The sequence below is a fragment of the Arachis duranensis genome, chromosome 8 (genome assembly GCF_000817695.3).
Source record: "Arachis duranensis cultivar V14167 chromosome 8, aradu.V14167.gnm2.J7QH, whole genome shotgun sequence".
Classification (NCBI taxonomy): domain Eukaryota; kingdom Viridiplantae; phylum Streptophyta; class Magnoliopsida; order Fabales; family Fabaceae; genus Arachis; species Arachis duranensis.
In genome coordinates this window covers 40,297,934-40,324,987 of record NC_029779.3, presented here as the reverse complement: position 1 = coordinate 40,324,987, position 27,054 = coordinate 40,297,934, and the positions used below count along the sequence as shown (strand labels likewise).

The window sequence follows — 27,054 nt, the reverse complement described above, 5'->3', positions numbered from 1 at the left end:
ACACAGCATGTTATATTTTGAATAGAACAATCATTAGAAAAGGGTTAAAGAAAACTCTTTATGAGCTATGGAAAGGAACCCCTCCAAACCTTAAGTACTTTCATGTCTTTGGATGCAAATGCTTTGTACTTAACAATAAAGGAAATCTTGGAAAATTTGATCCAAAATCCTATGAAGGAATGTTTGTTGGATATTCCACCACAAGCAAGGCCTATAGAGTTTATCTCAAAGAATATAGAACCATAGAGGAATCCATACATGTTACTTTTTGTGATTCTAACTTAATTCCCAATACTGTAAAGGATAATGAATCAGATTGTGAAGAAGATGGAACAAATAAAGAAAACACCAAATCTGTGCAAAATGAAGAATCTGTCAGCCCAGTTTTGTCTCGTCAGATCGAAGGAGAAACTTCCATTTTGTCTCCTGAGCAGGCACGAGCAACTGAAACAGTGAGTCCACCAGAAGATCATCAAAGCTCAACATCTGTCCGAAAGCCTAGAGAATGGAAATCCATGAGGGGTTATCCTCATGACTTCATCATTGGTGATCCCTCTCAAGGAATAACAACAAGATCCTCCACCAAAAGGCAAGCCGAACCTAGCAACTTTGCTCTCTTGTCACAAATGGAGCCCAACAATGTCAAACAAGCTCTTGAAGATCCATCTTGGGTCAAGGCCATGCAAGAGAAGCTTGCTCAATTTGACAAGAATGAGGTTTGGACATTAGTACCTCATCTGGATGGTAAGAAGGTAACGGGTACTAAATGGGTATTTAAAAATAAACTTGGAGAGGATGGACAAGTTGTTCGTAACAAGGCTAGATTAGTGGCCCAAGGTTACGATCAAGAAGAGGGAATTGATTTTGATGAGTCTTTTGCTCCGGTAGCTAGAATGGAAGCAATTAGGTTGCTTCTTGCCTATGCTGCCCATAAGGGTTTCAAAATGTTTCAAATGGATGTCAAATGTGCTTTCCTTAATGGCTTTATTGATAGAGATGTGTATGTGGCTCAACCCTCCGGTTTTGAACATAAAGATTTTCCTAATCATGTTTTTAAACTATCAAAGGCTCTTTATGGCCTTAGACAAGCTCCTAGAGCTTGGTATGAAAGGCTTAGTGCCACCTTCCCTTCTTACTTGTGCCTTCAATTGTTCCCAGACAGCCTCGTTGCCACCTTCCCTTCCAATCTCTGCTAACACAAGTAAAACCAACCCGAGCACCATTGCCAGGATAGCTAGCATCACAATTAATCTTAAAGGTACCCACTGAGAGGGGAATCCAAGAGCCACTAATAGTGGAGGGGATAGACAGTGTTGCAACTCAAATATATTTCAAAGCTCCTTTTCCAAGGATAAAGCCATATCAGTCACCTTGTTTGTGGTTTAATGCTCGTGAGGATGAAAGATCTCGTTATTCTTCAAACGCTAAATCCACCAAAGACCAGAAAAGAATATAAAGGGGTGTTGTTTGCTATTATGTACGAACCAACTCATCAAATCCACTGTTGATCGGAGATCCCCAAAACTTGCCAAACTAGCTGGACTTTTGGACAATCCCGAATATAATATAAAACCGATTCCTGACCTGAGAAACATCGTGGACATCAGCTATCCGTGTTTTCAGTAGGAAGAGCCTCCCGAAGACATAGCCAGGCCAAAAATTTGTGCTTTTTCAGAACATGTTGACGCCAAAGCCAAAGCCAATTACTTCTATCCTCCTAACTAAACATCTTCTTACTAAGGCACAATAACCACTACGAGTATCATAAACTTTTGAAACCGCATCAGTTCAACACCAACCGACCTCTGAACCAGTTTAAACATCCGGGTTGTAAGAGTTAATGTTGCTCTGCAGAGACTGATTTAGAGGAGAATAGATATTCTCACGGCTCCACTATCCAGATGACCAAAGGTCCAAGATCTTGAGATCCGTCCGAATCAGAAATGACACAGTCACCCCTCTCTTTTCCATTTAGAAAATCAAAAGTTCTATTCTAAATTCCCAATGCACCAAATAAAACCTTCCTTCAAGATATCGCAAACTCAACATATACTCTTCCAAACATAAGTTTCCCTTCCTCGTCGAGACTGATTGAAACAATCATCCTTAAAAGAATGGTATTTCTCCGTCAACAGTTGAATTCATAACTTGTCAGAATGGTGAAAAAGTTGCCAAACTAACTTTCTAAGAAGAGCAATATTAGCACAAAAAGGATTTCTAATTTCCAAACTCCCAAACTTCTTAGGGGTGACCAACACCTTCCAGTTAACTAGATTCAAGTCTCTATCATCAGCTTGACCCTCCTATAGAAAGTTTCGCATCATGGATTCTATCTTATTAGTTACCCCTTTAGGGAAGAGAGATACTTGCATGCGTTAAGTAGGAATCGCAGTCACTACCGAATTGAGCAAACAGAGTCTACCTGCCTTATTAAAATGTTTAAAATGTTTAAAATGTTTTAAATGGTTTAATGTACGGGGAAATGTAGATAAATATATTTTATAAAGTAATTCCTCGGTTCTTCCTTGAAGAAATGGATTCAGTATCTAATATCTTAGTTAAATAAGGAAGGTGGGTGGTTGACAATATTGTACATAGTAGGTAGCTTGTTTTCTATATAAGGTTCTACATGGCTGAATGTTTCTCCCATCATTCGAAATCATCATCCTCTAGTAGTGTTTCTTTAGTTTCTCTAAAAGATGGCACTTACTGGTAAGCTTAGCGTTGAAACCGTGATCCGTTCACCTGCTGCAAAGTTCTTCAACCTCATGGCAAGGCAACTCCACCATGTTCAAAATGTTTGTGACAGAATCCATGCGGCCAAACTCCATGTCGGTAATGACTGGCATAGTGTTGGTGGTTCAGTTAAACACTGGACTTATATCATTGGTAAATCTTAAGCTTCTGTAATTCATTTTAGTCTCTTAACTTTAATTTTCGAAACTACTCAATAATGGAAGTAATTGTTACAATTAAATTTTGCCTCTATTAATCAGCACTCGCATAGTCAAGTTCAACAAATTTATGTACTATTTCTTTTTGAGAAATAATTCATTAATTTTCTTATTTAATATAAATTTAAAATTTTAAAACTAATTACAAATTTTTATTAATTTTTAATAATGATGATATTAAAAAAGTGAATGTAAAACATTTTATAAATATAAAAAATGTGTTTAAACAACTTAATTAATTATATTTTTAAATTATTTTTCGTTCTTGTATATCTCCTTCAATTTAATATATATATATATATATATTCTCTTTTTCTTTCATCCTCTTTCTTCTGTTCGTTGATGTTGATTATAATAACAGATGGCAAGGTGGTTACATGTAATGAGACGATTGACATCATTGATGAGCAGAAATATTTGGTGATATACAACCTCTTTGACGGAGATATCAGTAAAAACTATAAGGTTTTTAAGCTAGGTTTTCAAGTGAGTGACAATAGTAATAATAGCGGCGCTTCAGTTACCTGGAGTGTTGAATATGAGAAGATCAACAATGATGTTGAAGCTCCATATGGCTACATGGAGTATCTTGACAAGTGCACTAAAGAAATGGATGCTTATCTTCTCAAGGCATAAGGGTGATTATCAAGTTAATTGCATGTTATGAACTAAATAATCCGTGTGAAGAATAAGGATGTTTCCAATAATGTTTGTTCAATTGCCCTTCGTTTGAATGTATTTTTAAGGTGGAAACTCAAGTGTAGTTAAATTTATGTGAAGTTGATAAATGAGAGCCGTTAAATAAAAATTTAATTAAATTAATTTATCAATTTCATATGAAATTGACTGCAACTGAATTTTCACTGTGTTTTAAACTTGAATATGTGTATGTCATCGATCGTGGATGATTCTCGTTGATTGCGTTATGTGTAATAAAAATAATTGGATATTTATTTGTTGTCGCAAGCTTTTAAATTAAATTATATTATAAATAGTTTTACCTAGCTAATATTTGCTCAATAATCGGTAAACAATTAGGATATAAAATTAAGGGATTAATTAGTTCGTGAAAATATTTTTTACTTTATAGTTTGTTGAAACATGTTTTGTTTTCAAATAGAAAAAAATAGTGAAAATATGCTTGTTTTAGTCATTTTTTAAAAAATTTCAATTTTAAAACTAGAAATAACATAATTATATTTTTAATAAAATTATAAAATTTATGAATATATTTTAGTTTCATAATTTAGTTAATCTGCTACAAATAATTGTATTATGTTATTAGTTTGATTGCATGAATTCAAATCAAAGCAAATGATTTAAGAAAAATTGTCATTAAAAATTGTTATTTATATTCAGTGATATTGGGATGTACACAAATAAAAAAATTTAAAATTTTGCAATAGAAAAAAGATAATTTAAACTAGAACAAAATTACTACTAAGCACCAAAAGAATAAACAAACAAATATAATATAGTTAGTTTATTTCTTGTATTTTTCGTATTTAATTTTTTCTGAATTAAAAGATTTTATTTTAAATGATTTAGATTGCAAGAATTTATTCCTTTCATAAATTTTATTTTAAAAATAAAGAGATAACAATACAAAATAATAACAAATTAAAAGTAAACCTCAAAATGAAAGTGGATGGAATTGAACTCTCATCAATTACACGCACCTTGTTTAAAACCCACTAAATAAAGTATCGCATTATGGGGGAAAAACATTAGTTCTTTGTGGTATAATGCAAATACTGTACTTTCAACCCAAAATATTTAAACTTAAATATCTAAAATTAAAACACAAAAACATTGTTTTCAATTTCATGTGACTTTTCGAAAATATTTTTTACATACTTTCAAGTTTCTTTTTTCTTTTTACTGAAAATGAGCAAATTAATCATACTCTAAACTTTTTTCTCTTTCAAAATTGAAATATTTTATTAAGCTGATTTTTAAAATATAATTTTTTAAAATCTGTAGCACTAGTATTTGTTTATATGAAACTAAAAATGATTTTTCATTAGTATAAACAACGACAATTATATTTGTTAAAATAGTTTTTAAATTTATAAAGACCATAATATATAACTATAAATAAAAATATAAATTTGGATATTTATTAAATTTTTTAATTTAATAAATATACGTTAATTTTGGAAATTAAAGCATGCCCTTAAGTACTTCCTAAATCACTACTCTTAACTTTCAAAAAAAATAATTAAACTGCACGTATAAGTGTATAACCATTAATTAAAAAAAGTATGAAATGATTTCTCAAACAAGAAGTGCAGGCATGACATATATTTTACATTACAGTACTATTAGAAAGACAAGAAAATAAATAAAATTTAAACTTACTTTAATTAGTATTTATTAATTATAATAACAATTAATAAATACTAGAATTAATGAATATTCAATAAAATAAATTTTGACTGTTTTTTACTTTTTTTTTATACCAAATATTTTGGTTTACTTCAATTCAAAAAATGTGTAATTAGTAATAAACAATTACGGTGTTCAAATGAAAACAGAAAAAACAAATCACACAAAATCGTCAATCACATCCCAAAACCATTTCAAAATTAACCAACCAGTGAATATACAATGATGAAGTTTGAGCAAGAATGAGAAATTGAGAGAAAATGATGAAGGTGAAAACTGAGTTTGTGTATTGAATTGATTATGACAGTAAAACCAAAACAGAATTATAACTAACCTGCTATACAAGCTAACTCACATCTCTACATAACTAACTCTGTTAACTAACTTTCTTTATTTTCTTTTATAGCAGTGTTATCTCTATCATACAATATATAAGGGCAAATCACTCATATAAACCATAGGCATGAAAAAATTACGCAAATCACCCAAATCAAAATATATTGACTCATTTTATTAACTGAGTATGCAATATCTGGTCTAGTAATGTTTGCATATTACTACCCTCCAATGATGGAAGTTGGGTCCTTAAAAGAAATACTAACTTTTCAGATGTTAATTTGATAGAACTAATCATTGAAGTAATCACTCTTTTAGAAGTTTGCAATCTTGCCTTGACTAATAACAACTCACCAATACATTTAGATTGATTTAAAGAAATAAGAGAAAAAGAGTGATGAACAACTTTAATTCTAAGAAAGTAGTTTAAGTCACCTAGCCCTTTTAACATAAAAGTAAAATTCATGAACATATCATCATTTTTTATACTCTTAGCAATATCATTATCAACGTTACCGGTCATTAACATGTCATCAATATAGATGAGAATATAAGTAATAAAGTTAGGTGTAGATTTGATAAAATGAGAGGAATCACTTTGAGTACAATTAAAATCAAATTTCTTTAAAGTTGCAGTGGGGCTTACCATGCTCTAGGAGCTCACTTGAGGCCATGTATAGCCTTATTTATATACAAACCAAATTAGGGTTAAATTGTTGAATCTTGATGGTTGTGTCATGTGAATAGTCTCTTGTAAGGTGCTATTTTAAAAAGCATTATGAAAATTATATTGTTTTATTTTTCACCCTTATTGATGACATGCGAAAAAAAACTGGTCAAAATCAATGACATGTGCTTGATTGAATACTTTTGCTATGTACTTGTAACCCTTTTGATTAATTGCATAACCAAGAAAGATACAAGGATTGGAATGAAATTCCAACTTATAAGCATTATAAGGTTACAAATGAAAAAAAAAAAAACATAAACATCCAAAAATTTTCCAAAAGGCATAATCTGAAATATGACGTTCTATTAATAAGAAAAATAGTTGTAGAGAAGACTTTGTCCCAAAAGGACAAAGAGAAAGTGGTCATTGTACTACTTAAACACATGAAACATTTGAGATCTGAGTGAGTAAATAAATACTAGTATGCCTAGAAAAAACTCCTATAAACGGCACATAGTATGTATATCCATTTTGAGGGGTAACAGATGTAAGACCCCAAACATCAAAAACTACCAAAGCAAGAGGATAATCATAGTCATTAGATGATGCAGACTATGGTAAACGATGGGATTTGGCCATGCAACAAAATTGGCAAACAGAACTTGTATTGTTCTCTTTATTAACTAGAAAATTACACTTTCCAACGATTGATTTTTACAATTGGCAAGGAAGGATTACCAAATCATTTATGATACACATCTAAAGAAACACAAGTGGCAACTAAAATTATAGGAGAATAGACAAAGATTCATGCTTTGGAATGTAAATTCATTTAAAACGGTATAAGCCTCTGTCAGCCTTGTCTCAGAGAAGAATCGCAATAGTAGTCTGCAAACTAAAATAACAGTAAGAGGCAGGCAACATGGCCTAATTTACCACAAATATGACATTGTGGTTAATTTCCTGAGTAGGATGATTTTTCACCATGCATGTTCCTTCCACCACTTCCTCTTCTACCAAAAGGTGCACCTCTGCTGAAGCCAGCATACAACATTATTTCCTCTTCCAGGATTACCAAGCAATTATAAGTCTTGATTTCGAGGCTAATTAGATGTTGCATTGGAGAAATGATCCTGGATCATGGACTGTCAGGTTTCTTGAAGTGAACAATAATCTCTTCTTGAATCCTTAGAAGAGCTTATAAATCAAGTATAATGTAAGGAATGTCTTTGGCAGTGATATTCTTCACTCAAACTATCAAGAATGATATTTGTATACTAATGCATGAGCATCTTAAGCATTTTTTATTGGTATTTTTTATAGAAAAGTCATTACTTTTGCTTGATAATTATATGATTTTAGGGAAATGTTAGGAAAAGAAAAGTAAAAGCACAAGGAAGAACCATGAATTGAAGATGAGTGCAAAGAGAATTTGACAATTCGTGGATGCTGTCAAACCTGACCTCTTCACACTCCAACGAGCATAACTTAAACTACATAGATCCAAATAATACGATTTCAATGTAATTACAAAGGCAACTTTTAGAGTTTTCCAACAAAATATAATAGTTTGTGCTTCCTCTCTGGACTCACGGTGCTAAACGCTGTAAAAGTGGCGCTAAACACGAAACTGCGTCACACTCACCATTCCATGTGGGAGTCCTGGCGCTAAACGCCAAGAAACCGGTGCTAAATGCCACTCGCAGCAAGGAGCCATGAATTTCATCAAAACTAGTGCCAAACGCCACCCAAGTGGCGCTAAACGCTAGCAATATGGCCTAGATCCCAATTGCACGCTGTTATAAAAGAAGCGGTACCATTTTTGATAAAAAAAAAACACTCTCCCTTCCGTTCTCTCATGCATTAGTTTAGGTTTTACATAATAGATTAGGATTTCAATTTTCCGCACTATGAGGATTTTAATTTTCTGTACTATGAGCAACTAAACCTCTATTGTTAAGGTTAGGAGTTCTGTTTACTTTGATGGATTAATAATTATATGTTCTTCTATACTTAATTAATGCATTGATTATTGTTTAAGAATTGGTTTCATTTTTTATCCTACGGATTAGTGAGTATTGGAAAATAACTCTAATCTAACTTGAATTCTATTGAATCTTGGAAAAGCTATATCATTAGAATTACAGCTTGAAACCACTTTCTCGCAAATTCTTAATTATATGGATTTAATGTGGTACGTGACATATAACTGCATCATTCTTAGGTTTTTAGGGTTTATGTGGCTTATAAATTAGAATTTAAACTTATCTCTCTAATATAATTAATTGATTGATCAAGGAATTGACAGTTGGTTGGATTAGAGGAGATTGAATTGCCTAGGAATAGAAATTCAATCACCTAGCATTTGCCATGAATTATTTTTTTGCATAATCAAGGCTAGTTGACTTTAAATGTTAATCCAGAAATTTAAATATCTCTAACACCTTAATTATCTTTATCATATTATTTTCTTAACCAATTTTAGTTTGCTTTTATTTATTTTCCTGTTTTCATTTTATTTACTATTGAAACCCTAAATTTTGAATGCCTGACTAGAATAATTAATTGACCACTGCTTGCTTAATCCGTTAATCCTCGTAAGATTGACACTCACTCACCTGAGTTATTATTTGGTACGACCCGATGCACTTGCAGGTAAGTTATGGTTTGAAAATCTACACCAAGATTTTAGCGTCATTGCCGGGAATTAATTGTGATTAACAACTACCAGTTGATTGATTACCTAGATTAGACACTTTTTTATTTTTATTTTTTCTGTTTTCTCTTCAAAAAAAATATTCCTTTCCATTCTCTTCTCTTTTCTTTCCTTTTTACCACATGGTGTGTTTAATCCTATTTGGTGTTTTGTGCTAAGAAATATAATGAAAAGAGGCTACATGAGTTACTATTCCCACTTAAGGAATAAATCATATTATTGTGGATAGAAGAATTATCCGAATTTTAGTTGGAAAAGTCAATCACAAGGACACTTCAGCATTTTGTGTCCCATCCATCAAAAGCCATCATCTCTTTATTCATATCAGGAATCATCCTCCAATTTTTCATATCAAGAGCAATCATCTCCTTATTTTTGCCAAGGACCATAATCTCTATTCATATCAAGAACTACCATCTCTTTATTCATATCAAGGATCATCATCTTTTTATTCATATCAAGAACCATCATCTCCCGATTCATATCAAGAACCATCCGCTCTTGAGCTTGCAATGAAAGAATTAAGGAATACTGCTCAAAGTTATATACATGACATAAAAATGAATGTCAAAAATATAGAGAAACATGTGGAGTTGATTACAAAGTACCTAACAGAGAAATAAGCAAATTCCTTCTCAAGAGATACATTGCAAGAACCTACGGAAGAAATAGAGGAAATCAATCAAAGGAGTTCATACTCCAGTAAATTAGAGAATTTTCCACCCTCACACATGAAAGAAGAGGAAGATGCAAAAACAAAGGAGGAAGATGCACAAAAAAAGGAGGAAGCCATGCACACTCTATGAGCATCTTAAGCACTTTTCATTCGTATTTCTTGTAGAAAAGTTATGACTTTTGTTTGGTAATTATATGATTTTCAAGACTATTTTATTAGTACTTTGATTTTCTTGGTTTTATGATTCTTGAGGGAAATGTTAGGAAAAGAGAAGCAAATTCACAAGGAGGAACCAAGAATTGAAGACAAGTGCAAAGAGAATTCGTGGATGCTGTCAATCCTGACCTCTTCACACTCCAACGAGTATAACTTAAGTTATAGAGGTCTAAATGATATGGTTCTAGTGGCATTAGAAATCTAACTTCTAGATCTTTCCAATGATATGTAATAGTTTACGCTTTCTCTCTAGATTCGCAGCGCTAAACGCCTTAAAAGTGGCCCTAAACGCCAAACTGTGTCCCACTCACCATTCCATGCGGGAGTCTCGGCGCCAAACACCAAGAAACTGGCGCTAAACGCCACTCGCAATAAGCAGTCACAAATTTCATCAAAACTGGCACCAAATGCCACCCAAGTGGTGCTAAACTCTAGCAATACGGCCCAGAGCCCAATTTTACGCTATTATAAAAGAAGCAACGCCGTTTCTGATGAAAAAAACACTCTCCCTTCCGTTCTCTCATTCATTAGTTTTAGATTTTATACATTAGATTAGAATTTCAATTTTTTGCACTACGAGAATTTCAATTTTCTATATTATAGGTAACTAAACCTACACTGTTAAGGTTATGAGCTCTATTTATATAAGACTCATAATTTTTTAGAAAATCTTATTATGAGTTAATTTCGATTTATTTATGCATTAAGTACTTAAATCTCAGAAATTATTTTATTAAAGATAATTAAAGCAAATTTTGATTAATTGAGTTTAAAATAATTCAAGGTTTTATTTGATTTTATAATTATCGAATTATTTTTTATATTTAAATTTTAAAGTTTAATAATTGTAAAATAATAATAATTTTGTATGATTTAGTTTAAATAATTGAGATTTCAGAATTTAATACTTTAATTTTTATGAGCAAAGAAAATTAATTATATTATCTCTAGTTTTAAATTAAAATTACTTGGTTAATAGTCAATTAACACATTGACAATTAAATAGTACTTTATAGATATTATTATTGAATTAAAATTGATTTTAATTATTCTATGACCTCTAATTTTATTAAAATTACCTAAACTACCCAAAAATTCTCAAATTGAACCTACAAACTCTAACCTAACTCACCCATTGTCTTACCCCTTCCTTGCATACACGCAACACAGCTTCAGAAAAAACATAAAGAAACCAAAGGATGAAAGAAAAGGGGAAGAGAGATTGAGATCTGCAGAGAAGGAAAAATGGAAAAGAGAGAGATCTGAGGGGAGAGAAACTGTGTCCAACGCCGCCGCCACCACTCCCAGCTAACGTGCTTCTCGTCGTCCCCGTCGAAGGGAAGAGGGAGAGAGAGTGCCACCGCGAATCAGAGTTGAGCCGAGAAGAGAGACAGCGCAAGAGAGAGCTCGTCGTCGCCAGCTTCGTCAGATTTCCGGTGCCAAACTTGTCCCTGCTGCTGCAAGCCGCAACTGTCGCAGTGGAGATCAACGTCGTTTCAGCCACGCTCGCTATCATCCTTGAGCGCCAAAGAAAGAAATAGAGCTTGAGGAGAAGAAGGACGCAATGGAGGTGAAGAACGTTGTTCCGCCATGCACCGTCGCCATTCTGGACTGCGCCGCCGTGGCTATGACTGCGGGAAACCACCCCTGGAGCCCTGCCTTCTTAGTAAGCGTTTTTATTTTCGGAACCTTTGAAAATCAGTATTTTAATATAGGTTGTTAGAGATTCTGCGTTATTGGTACCTTAGGGATTCGGTTTATATTCGCGAATGTTCAATATTAAATAAAATAGTATGGAATTAAAAGAAAAGAAGTAGGTAACACATGAGTTTTTAGTACGATTATGGAGTGCTAAAATTAAGGGTATTACAGTTTATTTTGATGGATTAATAATTATATATTTGTCTACTCTTAATTAATGCATTGATTATTGTTTAAGAATTGATTTCGTTCTTCATCCTACAAACTAGTGAGTATTGGAATTAAGGAATGAAAATCGAATATCCAAAGCCAGTCGAACATCCGTGCCGACTAACGTAATGCCTGGTCAGACCATACCCAAATTCAAAAAATATCTAAACCAACATAGTAACAAAATAGGAAATCAGCAACAAACAGGGGTTTTTATCTTCCATAGCAGTCCAAGAAATCAAACCTGAAGCTTGCTGAAGATTGGAGGTGTGGCGACGGAGACCGGAAGCTCCTCCGCAACGGCCGGCGTCAGACGGTGGCATGAGGGAGGGGACGCGGGGTGAGGGCAGCAGCGCGCGAGCACCGTAAGGGAGCAAACCTGAAGCTTGCGGGCTGTTCAACGTTGCCATCGATGCGTTCAACTGCAACACCGTGTGCGGAAGCTTGGTGGCGTGGTGACGGTGAGCGAGAGCTCTTCCGTGACGAACGGTGGTCGATGGTGGCATGAGGGAGGGATGAGGGCAGCAGCGCCCGAGCACCGTGAGGGGACGCACATGAAGCTTGCGGTTGGAGCGTGTGGGTAGTGTGGTTTCCGGAGTGTGGCTGCGACTCAGGGGTCAAAAAGTGGGTAGGAATAGGATGGTTAAAATTAGAATTGTAAAAATTAGGATTTAAGGGGTAATTTAATTTGAGGATAAAGTGTGTTTTTATTTTATTAGACTAATTTTAAAATTTATGTTTATATTATTTATAAAAATTATTATTTATCTAAAAAAATTTATTTTTATCTTATAAATATTAAATTAAATAAAATAATTTTAAATTATGTCTCCATAATATGCTATCAACAAGGATAAGATCAGAAAAAATCAAATTAATTAAGCATGCATGGGAATTCAACCTCCCTTCATGTCCGCCGTTATCGGGAGGAGGATGGCCACATATATGCAGGCACTTCAATCATAAATTCTTTTAAAGCTAACAAGTTCTGAAGATATTAAATATGTGGGTTCATGCATGATTGAATATCATTATGACTTAGTTACTAAAAGTATTTTTTTTCGCATACAAGTTATTTTTATAAGTTTATACAAATTATTTATATTCACACACGTATATTTTTTTTTGTGTTATTATTGCATATTTTTTTCTTTTTTTTTTTTCGTTATTATCGTCACTAATACCATTTCTTTCTCATTCTTTTTTTATTGAAATTTCTTTTTTTTCTTCCTTTTTCTCCTTCTTCTCTATCATCAGTTATCTCGTTGTTGAAAATAATGAATAATTTAAGTTCAGATTGTCAATTGAACCAGAACAAAATTGATTATTGTTTTTAATTATTGTTTTTGTTTGTGAAAATTCTTGTTCATCGTTGATGGTTTGAATTGAATGTAATATAAAAGTTCTGCATTAAAGAAATATTTTTTTTGTATTTGCAGCATATTTGGATGTAACACGATATTTAAGTGTATTATTTAAGAATTTTCGATATATGTGTGCTAATAAGTTCTGCATAATTCAAAACTTTTCTTCTCCCATCTCCTCATCTTCTGGTGCTTCTTCTTCTTCTTTTTCATCATCATCATCATCATCATCATCTTTTTTTCTTATTCAGCTTTTTTTTCTTATTTTATATTCTCAAGTTTCTTCTTATTTTAATCTTTTAACAAGAATACAAAAAAAAATCAAACAAAAAAGTAGAAGAAACTCATAATGGTACAAAATTACTTGAAAGATGATGAACTTACATTCATTAAACTAAAAGAAAGGAACAAATAAGGGAAAAAAGAAGAAAAAAATGTAGCATTAGAGAAGATATTTTTCTATATTTGCAACAAATTTGGGTATTACACAAACGTATTTGAGTGTATTCTTTAAGAATTTTTGGTGTATATGTGCTAATAAGTTTTGCATAATTCATCTTCCTCTTCCTCCTCCTCATCTTCTGCTGCTTCTTCCACTACGGCAGAGGCGCAGAATACCAGCATTTTTTTTATAGTTAGCAGCGATTTTAAACCGCCGCAAAATCAAAGGCCGACGGCTCTTTCTTCCGCCACGGTTATGGGCGCGGGGATTATATTTGGCGGCGGTTTTCAGTAACCGCTAGTATAACCACCGCCAAATCAATATTTTGCGGCAATCGTTCGTAAAATTGTCGCTAAACGTTCATGATAAATATAAATAAATAAGAACTAACGAAAACTGAAGCAAGAGAGAAAAACTTCTTGGTTCCAAGCCAATTGGAAACATGTTATGCTTCCATAGGGCTGGGTAACACTGAACCTTCATCATTTTCATTTTGGAAACTATCACCTTGGATAGAAATATAATTTTCCAACCTAACATCATCTTGAACAGAATTTTCTATTTCTGGCGGTTTCTCCTAAAAGTGCCTTGATTCCTAATCCTTATGAACTCCCTCCAGATTTTTTTTATACTATAGGGTGTGGGTTTAGATTCCGGATGTCTTTAGAAGAGGACGGAATGTCATTTTGATTGTTGTCGTTGAAGTCTTTAGCAAGTCTATAGAATTGATCTTAATGATCTTGATAACCAGCATCTTTTTTTGTGTGCAGCTGCAGTTCCTTTTGTCTTGCTTCGTGCTTCCTATATGATTTTAATTGGAAATATTCTTTTTTGTCATCTTGTTCTTCTTCCCCGTAATAGTCTTGCCGTCATTGTTATTGTTAGTCCCCATTCTCTGATTTAAAACTTTCTTTCCATTTGTGGCATGCTAATAGTTATTTTTTAAAATTCTTCCCTCCCTTGTTGATTACCTATTTGATTACGATTATCATAATTTTTCTAATTTTCCTCACTTGGATCCATATCTCCCAAGAAGACTTCAAATCTAGAAGAGTGATTTTCTCCTTTATGATAATTATGAGCATCTCCTAATTTCAGTCTGTTCCTTTTTTGTAGTTTTTTTACTACCATCCATGGTCCAAAGCAATTTTTCTTATTTGTGACCTCAGATTCTTTTTCAATTATTACATTTTTCAAATTATCTGAATCAGCTCCAAAAGCTTGATTTCTGGTATCTTTCTCCAGATTTTTTTGTCTCAATCTTTTCTTTTTCTTTTGGGCCCTCCTTGTCGTCTTGCTGTTGTCCACCTTGTACGGCGACGCTACCATTATTTTGCTCCTGGTTACTATCAATTTGTGGCATAAAGGCATTACTTCTATCTTTTTCTACCATCTTTTCTGGGCAAACATCCATCTTGTGACTATATCTCCCACAAGAAAAATAAATTTGGTGAAATCCCTCGTACTCCAATCTAAAGTCCTTCCTGAGTGCAGTCAATGATAGAACCAGCTTCTTTCGCAGGTCAATTTCCATGTAGATACGGACAAATTTTTTCCTTGAGCGGATTGAAGTTAATTCATCAACCCTTAGCATAGTCCCTAAGGTATCTCCTACCTTCCATAGGAAATTCTTATTGTATAATTCAGCGGGAGAATTTGGAATTCTCACCCAAACTGCGACATTTTGGACTTTTATTTCTTGAGGGATGAAGAGAGGCCTCTATCTCTGTATTAGTAGATAATGATCAATAATCACCCACGGACCCTCAAACAAAGCATGATTGTACTCATTCTGATTTGCAAAACGTACCAGGAAGAAACCTTCTTCCAAGTCCATAACTCATACACTCTCTTTTTTAGCCCATCTTCTAATAATCCAGTGTTCCATCACCTGTAGACTAATTCTCTTGTCCAATGATTTTAATATGAGCGGTGCAGTTTGGTTCAGTTTTTTAAAGAAAAGTCATCTGATCTAATCGTTTAATTAAATTGCGGTTTGATTTGGTTCGATTTTTTGTTGAGACCATCTAAATCAAACCAAACCAATTAAAATCGATTTAGTTTGGTAGAGTTTGTTTAGTTTTTTCAATCAATTCAAACAAAAATCTACCATACTATTTCACAAAGTTATAACAATGAAATTATAGAACACAAATACATAATGACTAACAAAAGTCTTGATCTAATAAAATTCAACGACAAAAAAAATTACAATATGAACAAAAATAAATTTTCAGTAAAGATAACTATATTTTGGTGTTCTCTCCAGTAAAATAGTAAAATTTTTTTAAGCAAACTAACCTAAAATCAAAAGGCAATTATATAATAATAACAATAATACGTTGAAAAATAAAGTCACTGAAAACCACAATTGTAAATGCATTGAAAATACAGAATTGTAATATACAATCATTAGAAAAAAAAATATTAAAAAAACAGAATTGTAAATACGAAATAATCATAAAAATGTAAAATGATAGCCATCCGTGCCTAACAAAATTAAGCCATAATACGATAGCCATAGTAATCATAATATGCAAAATTTACGCTGATAAACAAATTGACTAAATCATAGCAATAAGAATAAAGGTGTTGAAAAGCAACATAGTTTGCTCTAATCACTACTTGCATGAATCAGGTAATTTAAAATTTTGTCTTCTAAAAAATATTATAAAAATATAAATAATGCAGCAATATAGTTGACTATATACTGATTATGTTTTACAGCTAAATCATTATTTTTGTTAGTTCTTATGTGAATGGATTCGGTTCAATTAGAATTTTTACAATCAAAATTAAAAATTGAATCGAACAAAAAAAACAATAACATGATTTTTTTATTTTTTATTTTTTAGTTTCAGTTTTTTATTTAATTGATCGTTTTTATTCGGTTCGGATCAATTTTAAATACCCCCAGTCCATATATACCATCGGTCACTAAATAGTCTCTATATGAGACTTTTAGGGGTTGATTATGAATCTCACCAATATGATTTATAGTCTTTCTCATATTCTCATTCTCTTTCTTATCCATGTCTACATCTTTAGGACCATAATTTTTTTCTTCTAGGTCTTCATTTTTTCTTTCATTGCTATTCATCTCGATCTTCTTAGTGCTTTTACCCACCAGATCCTCATAGCTTCTTTCGGTGACTGTTTCTCGTATCGATGAGAGAGATAAGATCTCATGACGTTTTTCCTTACATTTTCCATTAATTATTATTGTATTCATCATTGCAATCTTGATGGGACCTATTGTAGTCCCGATACGATAATTGTGGTTAAATTATATTTTAATCACCATAGTACGTTTACTTTTATTGGAGCTGTGTCATGCCATGACTCATGTGATGCTGTCTATCATTTGAATTTAGAAAAAATGCATGAACAGTCAATTTTATTAAATTTTAGTTAACATATAATTAATAAAATAAAAATAAATAATTTTATATTATTAAATAAAATCTTACACTATTAAAAATATTATTAATAATTATTTAATAATTATAAATCACAAAAATTACTAATTTTCTATTACTCCTCTTAAATTTATATTCTGCAGGCGTTGTTTATATTATTTTCGGTTTAATTTTGCTGAATCATCTATCACGGTTCCGAGGTGAAGCTACGTGGAAGATATGTAACCACAGAAGTTTAGAAAATTAAAGTTCGTTAATACCAAGCTGCTATTAACAGGAATATACATATATTTTTTATTTACAGATAATTTTTATTATTTAAAAAATTATTTAACATAATTATATATTTATTTATATATATAATATATAAAATACAAAAAATAATGAAAAATTTAAGACTACACTTATATAGAGTAGTTATAGTTATATAAAAAATTAAAAAAAATAAAGATTTAAGACTACACTTATATAGAGTAGTTATGATAAACAATATGGTTACATTTTATAAATGATGCAGTAGCGCTGAAAAGCGTAATTTTTGATCCTAGACAGCATTACTTAAAAAGCGCACTCTATTTTCAAACGTTAAAAACGTAATTTTTAGTGCAGAAAAGCGTGGTCTTTGAAAATAGACAACGATCGAATAAAAATCACCCAAAAAAATGTAGTCGTAATCTAAAACATCATTTTTTTTACTTTTAACTATATTTTTCAAGTGTATTTAAATAAATGCTTTTTTTTAAGTGATAATAATATAATAGAATAAAAATTGAATGCCGTTTCCAATATAGTTCTGTATTTGGAGACAAGAAATGTCAATCTCATTGATATTTGGAATCAGATATTCATTATATAATATAAAAAATCAGATATTTGGAGAGTTGTTTTAGAACTAATCCGGAAAGAAAAAAAAAATTCTTGAGCACCACTAGTATTTTCTTCTTCTCCTCTATTTCTCAAACTTCATCGATCTTCTCCAACTCTCTTCTTTTTAACATCTTTTTCCCTCACCCTTTAACATTTTTTCGTTGGTGTTCACTCTACTTATTTACTCTATCCTACAATTTAAACCATGTCACTGCTGCATGTGGGACAAGTGTTACCATACCAAACGAAAAGTGAGCTTTTCGCCTTTAATTGCGAAAATATTTTTCGTCCCAACGATTTATTCCGTCCACCACACCAATGAGATTCAAACAGAATGAGTCAATAATAACAACATACTTTTCAATATGTATAAATTTAATTTGTACAGCCAATATCTATGTTTAAAAATTTTGGACAGTCGTGTAATCACACGGTAAATATTAGAAAAGGACTAAATCCTAATTTAAACAATGCGCAGTGGATACAAAACAAAATTATAATCCACTTTATATTTGATGCATGCCACTTGTGCATGATATGTGTATCGATGAAGCATATATATAATATTACCAATAATGCATGTCACAGAATCATGTACACGTAACAGTATATAGCAGATATAATATAATATAATACATGCATGATCAACGAGGATAGAAATTAATTGAAATTGATGAAATAGTTAATTCACTTGTTTGCTTAAATAAATATTAAAAATTTAAATTTTATTTTATATATAATAACTTACTGATTAATAATAAATTTTTGAATGAAATTTAAATCCGTCATATATTAGTCCAGCGATAGAACTACGTTGGAAGAAAGAGGAGCAATAACTCTTTTTACATTAATAATTTATAAAAAAGTATGAGAAGCCAATATATATAATGTATAATGTGTATAATAAAAAAAATTATGTGGTGGTAACTATTTACATATTGTAAAAATATTTTATTAATTTTTTAACGAGACTCATAATTTATATGTATAAATTTTTAATTTTTTAATTAATCTTATTTTAATTTTAAATTTTTTTAATTTATATTTTTTTATATTAATTCCTCCCAAAAAAATTTTGAGCTCTGCCCTTGCATTAATCTCTTCATCGTTGGACTGAAGAGAAATTATGTGAAAAATCAAAATCACCAATAAAGAGAGAGAGAGAGAGAAAACAATCTAGAATTAGTAAGCAATCAATGCAATAGATCGGGAAAAAAACACAATAATTGATTCACGCTCATCTCCTTTATAACCACTCTTATCCTTCTTCACATGGTCATCTTAAGTGTTGTCTGACCACAAATTATTAAGATAAATAGGAAAACATTTTTTTATTTAATCTTTCTAGACAATTCTTTGCGTAACTTAATCGGAAAGCGCAAACTAAATTATCATTTACTGCACAAAATATACATAATAAACCTAGGTAGGTAGTGTTGTGAATGATTAGATATTTAAGAATTCAATTTATTGAAAAAAGTAACGACGAGAGGTTGTTTGATTGATGAATATTTAAAGTTATTTGTAGAGGATGTTTGCTCCTCTCTATGCAAAACTAATTGTATTTAGTGTTCCACTTACTTAATTAAATGTAATTAAATATATATTACTATTCTCATGGTTTGATGGTTGGTATTGAATATCTCAATTCTCAAGTGGTGATCGGTAGTGGTAGACAGAAACTGGAGTAGTAAGTAACTTTTGATATCGAATACTTATTTTTAAATGGAAAACTTTTGTATATTGGGCATATATATATAATAAAAAAGTGTCACTTATTAAAACCATTCTGTTTATAATTAATCTAACACATATATAAAAATGATGAAAGAATTATAGTTATTTTGTCATTGTCTTAAACGATTGACTATATTATCGATCGCAAGATACGGAGGAAAATATTTCAAATTAAAGTAAAGCTTTTAAGAAGCCACTAAATGTAGAAGCCAACTATCATAGAATTAATAACCAACTTGAGTTGATCGAGTGTTTAATTCACTTATCCATTTAAACAAGTGTCGTGGTTCGAATCTCGCCTTATATATGCAGCAATTTATTAGCCAGCAACAATCTTTTAAATAAAACTCAGATTCGTGACGAATTAATCAAAAAAAAACTATCAGAATTAATTAATTAATTAAATGAAGAAGCCAATTAATATGTAACAACTGAATTAAATGAAGATAGAGTAGGTATCCATGTTCCAAAAACCAACCGGCTGGTCAAACCGGTTCAGTCGAAAATAGATGTCCAATATGGTTCGACTTTAAAAAAAGTGTTCCCTTTCAAAAATTGCGATCAAATAAAAAAATTACCTAGGCTATATTTATTTTTGAAAATATAATAAGATAAGATATTAAAAATAAAATATAAATTAAATTATGAAAATTTAATTTATTTTTATTTTTTCATCTAAAAAATTTTGAAAAAAATATAATAATAAAAAATATCATTATAAAAAATTAATAAAAATAATAAAAAAATAAAGAATAAATTGTGTTTTTTATTAGTGTCTCTTTGTTACCTTCTTATCAGGATAGACACAAAATAATGTTTATATTCATGTCTCATCTGTCGAACGCGATTTTGTTCATTTGTGTCCTTGTTTTAGTATCCCGTCCCTACATGTAAACAAATGCAGTCCTAAAAATTTCTGATGTACGAACACTGACACGGATATAGGACATGATACGATATGAGATATACGAATATGCGAATTTAAAATTCTTATAAGACACTAGGACATGACATATATATAAAATATAAAATATTTTATTAGATAAATTGTAATGATATTTTAATATTTTATTGATATTAAAATATAATATAATTTGTTAATTATTTTTAATATCTTTTTAAAATACATAAAATATTTAAAATATTTTTTATTTTAATAATTAATAATATATATTATTTCTAAATTCATTTCAATTATACCTATTAAGAATAAAGTTAGACACGTTGACATGTGATGATATTTAGATGTGTTTAAATATGTTCTGAATTTTTTAATCTTTTATTAAGATATAGTTAAATAAAGAAAATACGCATGTGTCAGACGAGTGTCAATAAATATTATATTTGACATATAAATACGATAAATCAGAAAAGTATCTGTATTTCATAATAAAAACTATCGAATAAAATTGAACCGATGATTTTTGAAATTTGAAAATAAAAATAGAAAAAACTAAAGAAATAAAAAAAAGTAAAAAATGCACAAACATAGAGTGAAAGAAAAGGAGAAGAGAGGCCAACGAGTAATAGCTAAAATGACATAGTCTTTCTATACTTAATTAAGAGGTTGCGAGTTCGAGTCTTATATCTTTGGTGTATAAAAAAAAAAAAGAAGAAGAAGAAAAAAAAAAGAGAGAATCTAGTTGTAAAGAGATAAAGAAAAGAGAGAGAAAGTGTTACTACTTAATAGGTTAGAGAGAAGGGCACATATTTGTTGGTTTTGTGATTGATTTTTTTTCGGATCCAACACCAATATACTTAGAATCTGTTTAAGAAGTTTTAAAAGTTAATTTTTTGGTTTTTAATTTATAAAAAGTTATTTTAATGTTATTTGGTATAGTTTTTTAAATATTTTTTTATTTTTTTAAAATTTATTTAAGAGTTTTTTAAAAAAATAAAAAGATTTAATTTTTTTTCAAAAGTTATTTTGTCACTTATATTTATTAAAATAATTTTAAAACAAATATTTATATAATAAAAATTCAAATACAAAATAATTTATTTATACAAGCGGTTTTTAATATAAATTTTTTGTTTTAAACTTTTTTTTAATTAATTTAATTAAATTGTTTATCCAAATTAATTTTTAATGTAATTTTATATAAATATTATTGTAATAAGTGTATTAATAGCAACGAACATTGGTAGTAATAACAAATTTGAAATTAGGTATGATGGTAAGTATGTTATAGTAAAATAAAATAAAACAATCATGATTATATTCAACTCTTGTTGAAGTTAAAGAAAATGTTTTTTTTATATATATATAGATTATCTAATATAAAACAAGAGTCGTATTTTAGAAAAGAAATTGTGCATTAAATTTTTCCAATATCACTTTTACATAATAGATTTTTCAATAATCGCCTTTGTTGGCACGAGGGGTAGTTATATTTTTATTTAACAATGTTAATATTTTAGCACAACACAAATAGATATATTTTTACATTATTTTTTAAATTCTAGATAATTTATTTTTTTAATAATACTATTTTAGTTTAAATATGGACTAATTATATCTTTTTAAAAATTATTAGAAATTAGTTTATCTTTTATTTTATTAGATTCTGTTTTATTTAGTATTTTAACATACATATGAAGTTATATTCATAATTTATCAATTTTTAATTAGAAATTAATTTATCAAATACAAATAATCTTACGGATTTATGGACTATGATGATATATTTGTGTTTTTGTGTGGTTATCCATAATTTTAATTTTATTTATATTTTTATTATAATTTCAATTGTATCTTATGATTAAACGTAACCAATTCAACTACTGAATATTTGAATCAATAACTAAAATAGTTCAATTTAAATCTCAAAATTTTGATACAAGGTTTTGAAAATCAAATTGATCATCAAACTATTTTAATAATCGATTCATTTGATTTAGTTATTCAACCAGTATAACCAAAATAATTAAATTATAAAATATATAAAATTATCTAAAATACATATTAAAATATAAATACACATTAAAAATAAATTAAATCACATATATTTATACATAAATATATTAATAATAGATTTTAATGACTAATTTTAATATATAAATAATATTTTTAATTTTTTAATTTTTTATTTTTTGTCAGAAGACAAAAGATCTTATAAATCAGGATTAAAAAAAAGAAATGAGCATAATTTGTTGGGCTTGGGCTTTAAATTTAGTCAAAGTTTCAAATATAACACTAAATGTTTAAAGACTCGTTTAGATAGATTTATAATTTTTTTTAATTTATATAAAGATATAATATTAATATTTGGTATAATTTTTAAAATTAAATTATAATTTTAAAAAAAATTATTTTTGTGTTTATATTTAAAAAATAATTTTTTTAAATAATTAAATATAAAATAATTTATTTATAAATTATTTTTAATATAAATATTCATTATTTAAATTTACCTCAATCTTAGGGTACATTATCATCTATGGGATTTATGGGAATTTGTATTTGGCAGTAAATAAGATATTTTCATCGGCGGCAGCTTTTTTCTCTCTCTCTCATAGCAGCACCACTTCACCTCTCTCCTTGTTTCAGTTTTCTGACTTTTCTTCTCTTGACACAGTGTTCATATAAATCTCATATCTGAGTTTTATTATTATAAATTTTTAGAAAAAAATAAATATGTCTTTAACCTTTTTGATGCGTAGATATTTTAAGTATTCAAAAATTTAAAAATACATTTAAATTTATAATTTTTTAAAATTTAAATTTATTAATTCTTTATGTTTATTTAAATTTTTGATCTTTTTAAAATTTGGATCTGTCAGACTCAACAAAAAAATCTAACCTGATTGATACAGATGCATACGTAAGAGAGTTTTTAAAATTGAATAAATTAAACTTAGGGATCGATATGTCCAGATTTTGAAGAGATCAGTGACTTAAATATATTTTTAAATTTCCAGGAACTTAAATATTCGCAGATCAAAAAATCAGGGATCGATTTATCTTTTTTACTAATTTTTTCTTTTGCTTAGGAAACCCAAAACAACACGTTTTTTATATTTTAAAAATAGTCCAGTTTTTTATTTGGTTCGATCTAAAGATGTTAAAATTTAAACCGATCCAAATTAAAACATCCATCCAATCCAATTTAAATTAAAAATCGATTAAAACCGTATTAATTCGAATTTGATTAGATTTTATTTTTCGCAAACTGTTGGATCGGATCGAATTTCGAATATATTTTTTATAACCGATTCAATATAATCTAAACTGCACAATGTGTTATAATATTATTATTTAATTATTATTATATTTATAATTATACTTATAACATGTTCAATTTGTTATATATTTTTATATTATTATTATTTAATAAATATTTTATGTTCAAAATATTTTTATTTATTTATTTTAGCTAACCTATAATTTTATTTCTATTGTTATGTTATTGTTGGTTTTTTAAGATATTATTGAGACTTGTTATATTATTATTGATTATTTAAAATTTGATGTTAAGACCTGTTATATGTATTTAATTTTTGTAATTTATAAAACTGCAAATCCAATTTAATACAAACCGTTTTAAATTGGATTGGATCAGGACGGAATTTTTTTTAATTCGTCCAATTTAAACCGTATGCCACAAATAAACAGATAAATTTTTAACTTAAAACCAATCTAAACCACAACGCAAATAGCCTGATCCAATCTACCAATTTCCGGTGGATTTTTCTATTCTTGTCCGGTTTTTAAAGATCGGTTTTTTTAAATTTTTAATAAATCAATCTGTAATGTCTATTAGTTTACAATTTGACTGGTTCGACCACGAATTCGAACCGAATTTCAGAACCTTAGTTCCATATAGGTATAACTAGGTTTCTAGCTTTCTATATAAGACACTACTAGGCATAAGGTTTTTCTCCATCAATACCTATCTATCTCTCTTTCTCTTTCCATATATAACTTGCCACCTGCTTTAATTATTTCTTAGCTTGCTTGGTGACATGGCACTAACTGGTAAGCTTAGTATTGAAATTGGAATTCATGCACCTGCTGCAAAGTTCTTCCATCTCATGACAAAGCAACTCCACCATGTTCAAAATGTTTGTGAAAGGGTGCATGGTGCCAAGCTTCATGAAGGTGATGAATGGCACAGCGTTGGTGGTTCTGTTAAACACTGGACTTATGTCATAGGTAGTTAAGCTTATAAATAAATCGATTAGTCCCTTGTTTTTCAATTATTGTAGTACTATACCCTCAAAATTTTTTATTTGATGTTTATATATTCTTTCTCAATCTAAAGGTTTGGTTGATAAGTTATTTTTTTATTTTAAATTTTAATATCTACTACTTTTTAAATTTTGTGACAAAATAAAAAATAGTTAAAACAATAGAATCAATTCTATTTTATTTTTATTTCTAATTTTTACCTTTTTATTCATCAAATATGATAAAAAAATAAAATAAAATAAAAATACAAATAAAGCATGTCTAGAAGAAAGGCCAAGATCAAAACAACTAAGATTAGCCGAAATCAAAACATACTGTACTTTAAAGAACCAAAAATAACATATTTAAACCCATTTTTTCATTGTAAATTATAATATGCATGTGTTTATGGTGATTACAGTGATTATATACAAGTATTATTAAAATTAAAATTATATTTTTTTTATATTTTAATATTATTTTTTTCTTTTGTTTCCCTTTACATCAGACGGTAAGGTTACTACATGTAAGGAGACTATTGAGTCCATGGATGAACAGAACCTTTCAGCCACATACAAACTGTATGATGGAGATGTCAGTCAACATTATAAGGACTTTAAGCTGAGCTTTCAAGTGATTGATAAAGAGAATGGAGGTGCCACTGTTAAATGGACTATTGAATATGAGAAGATCAATAATGATGTTGAAGCTCCATATGGCTACATCGAATACCTTGACAAGTGCACTATAGAAATGGATTCTCATCTTGTTAAGGCATGAGCCAGCAGAACCATTAAAATGATAATTAAGGTGTATGTTTGTGTCTTGAAGTTAAAATGCTTATCTAAATTAATAATGAGTGTGACCTGATAATATAATAAGGGTTTGTTTGCGTCATATGCTACGTTCACCCATTGTTTCAAGGGATTGAACATGGGTAGGTATGTCATCATTAATGATTTCCTGTTGGCATTAATTATGTATGTCTGTCTTGGAAAGTGTATGTGTAATGCAAATAATTGAATGTGTATTTATATATAGGTGACTTATATGGTTCTTTTGTTACGGTGCCTTTATATATATTACACGAATTTTCGGACTTATATTAATGGTCAAGAAAAACGGTATATTCTCTTTTAGTGAATGTCAAAATTTATATGTATTTGTTTTTATATAAAATTGATAGTTAATAAATATTAAATAATAATTTAGTTAAATTTATTAAGTTATCCAATAATTTTGACTATTAATTTTATAAAAATATAATTATATGTAAAATTTTGACTTTTATCAAATATCAATTATTTGTTTTTTATTTTTTTTAAAATAATATTTACTTTTTATTTTTTATAAATTTTAATTTTTTTATTGTCAATTTTTTGTGATCAATATTTTTTTTCCAAATTTCTTCTGATGCTTCATCATCAATCATCAACAACATTAACATCAACCACAACTCTCCACCCCTAATGCACCACCGAAAAAGCTTGTACTTCTCCACTTCCTCACAATGTGATGATGATGATGCATGAAAGAATAAAGCACTACTACGCCTTATTTTTCTGCCTCTTTAACTAATTAGTTAAATATTATTTGGGATCACTCACCAAATTCCTCTTCTTTCACGCAATTATTGTGCCATACATTTGTTCCTTTAACCAGGTAGGACTGTGGGAGTGGTGAGATTTGGTGGTTGGAATAGTGTGGTAAGTGTGTTGTGGGGAGTTGACGGGTGGGTGGGCAGGTGGCAGTAGTAAGAGTTGTGTGATGGGTGCATGTTAGGGGAGGAAAGTGGAGAGAAGAGAATGATGAGGCATCAGAGGATGATCGGGATGATGATGGGTTAGATAAAAGGGATAAATTTGGGAAAAAAAAGAAAAAAGATTTACTACAAGTTTATTGTTAAAAAATTAAGAGAAAAGGATAAATCAATTTTAAAAAACGTTGGGTATTGTTAAATTTATCAGCAGATTAGACTTTTCGACAATAAATTTGTCTATAATAATTGAAGGAGAAAAGAAAAATTGGCGCGATAATTACTGTTGGATTTAGAGTCAGATTTTTCAGATGGCAAACTTAATTAGTGCAACACTGTTCTTTGTTCATTAGCTGATTTATTACTGGCAGATTTATCTGCCGATAAATCTGACGGTAATCTTACCCTAAATTTGAACTAGAAACCATCTTT

At 29.6% G+C, this 27,054-nt stretch overlaps 2 protein-coding genes across 2 annotated transcripts; both read left to right on the top strand.

The window, feature by feature from the left end:
• The first annotated feature begins 2,631 nt into the window (after window positions 1–2,631).
• LOC107462807 (MLP-like protein 28) lies at window positions 2,632–3,768 on the top strand. Its single transcript, XM_016081474.3, has 2 exons — window positions 2,632–2,889; window positions 3,316–3,768. The coding sequence occupies exons 1-2, from the start codon at window positions 2,700–2,702 to the stop codon at window positions 3,588–3,590; spliced, it is 465 nt and encodes a 154-aa protein (XP_015936960.1). The 5' UTR covers window positions 2,632–2,699; the 3' UTR covers window positions 3,591–3,768.
• A 20,806-nt stretch (window positions 3,769–24,574) lies between these two features.
• Window positions 24,575–25,902, top strand: LOC107462779 (MLP-like protein 34). Its single transcript, XM_016081440.3, has 2 exons — window positions 24,575–24,851; window positions 25,375–25,902. The coding sequence occupies exons 1-2, from the start codon at window positions 24,662–24,664 to the stop codon at window positions 25,644–25,646; spliced, it is 462 nt and encodes a 153-aa protein (XP_015936926.1). The 5' UTR covers window positions 24,575–24,661; the 3' UTR covers window positions 25,647–25,902.
• The last annotated feature ends 1,152 nt before the right edge of the window (window positions 25,903–27,054 follow it).

Coding starts and splice junctions, on each gene's coding strand:
- LOC107462807 (XM_016081474.3), top strand. CDS start 2,700: ATGGCACTTACTGGTAAGCTTAGCGTTGAAACCGTGATCCGTTCACCT. Junction 2,890..3,315: donor ACACTGGACTTATATCATTG/GTAAATCTTAAG, acceptor TTATAATAACAG/ATGGCAAGGTGGTTACATGT.
- LOC107462779 (XM_016081440.3), top strand. CDS start 24,662: ATGGCACTAACTGGTAAGCTTAGTATTGAAATTGGAATTCATGCACCT. Junction 24,852..25,374: donor ACACTGGACTTATGTCATAG/GTAGTTAAGCTT, acceptor CCTTTACATCAG/ACGGTAAGGTTACTACATGT.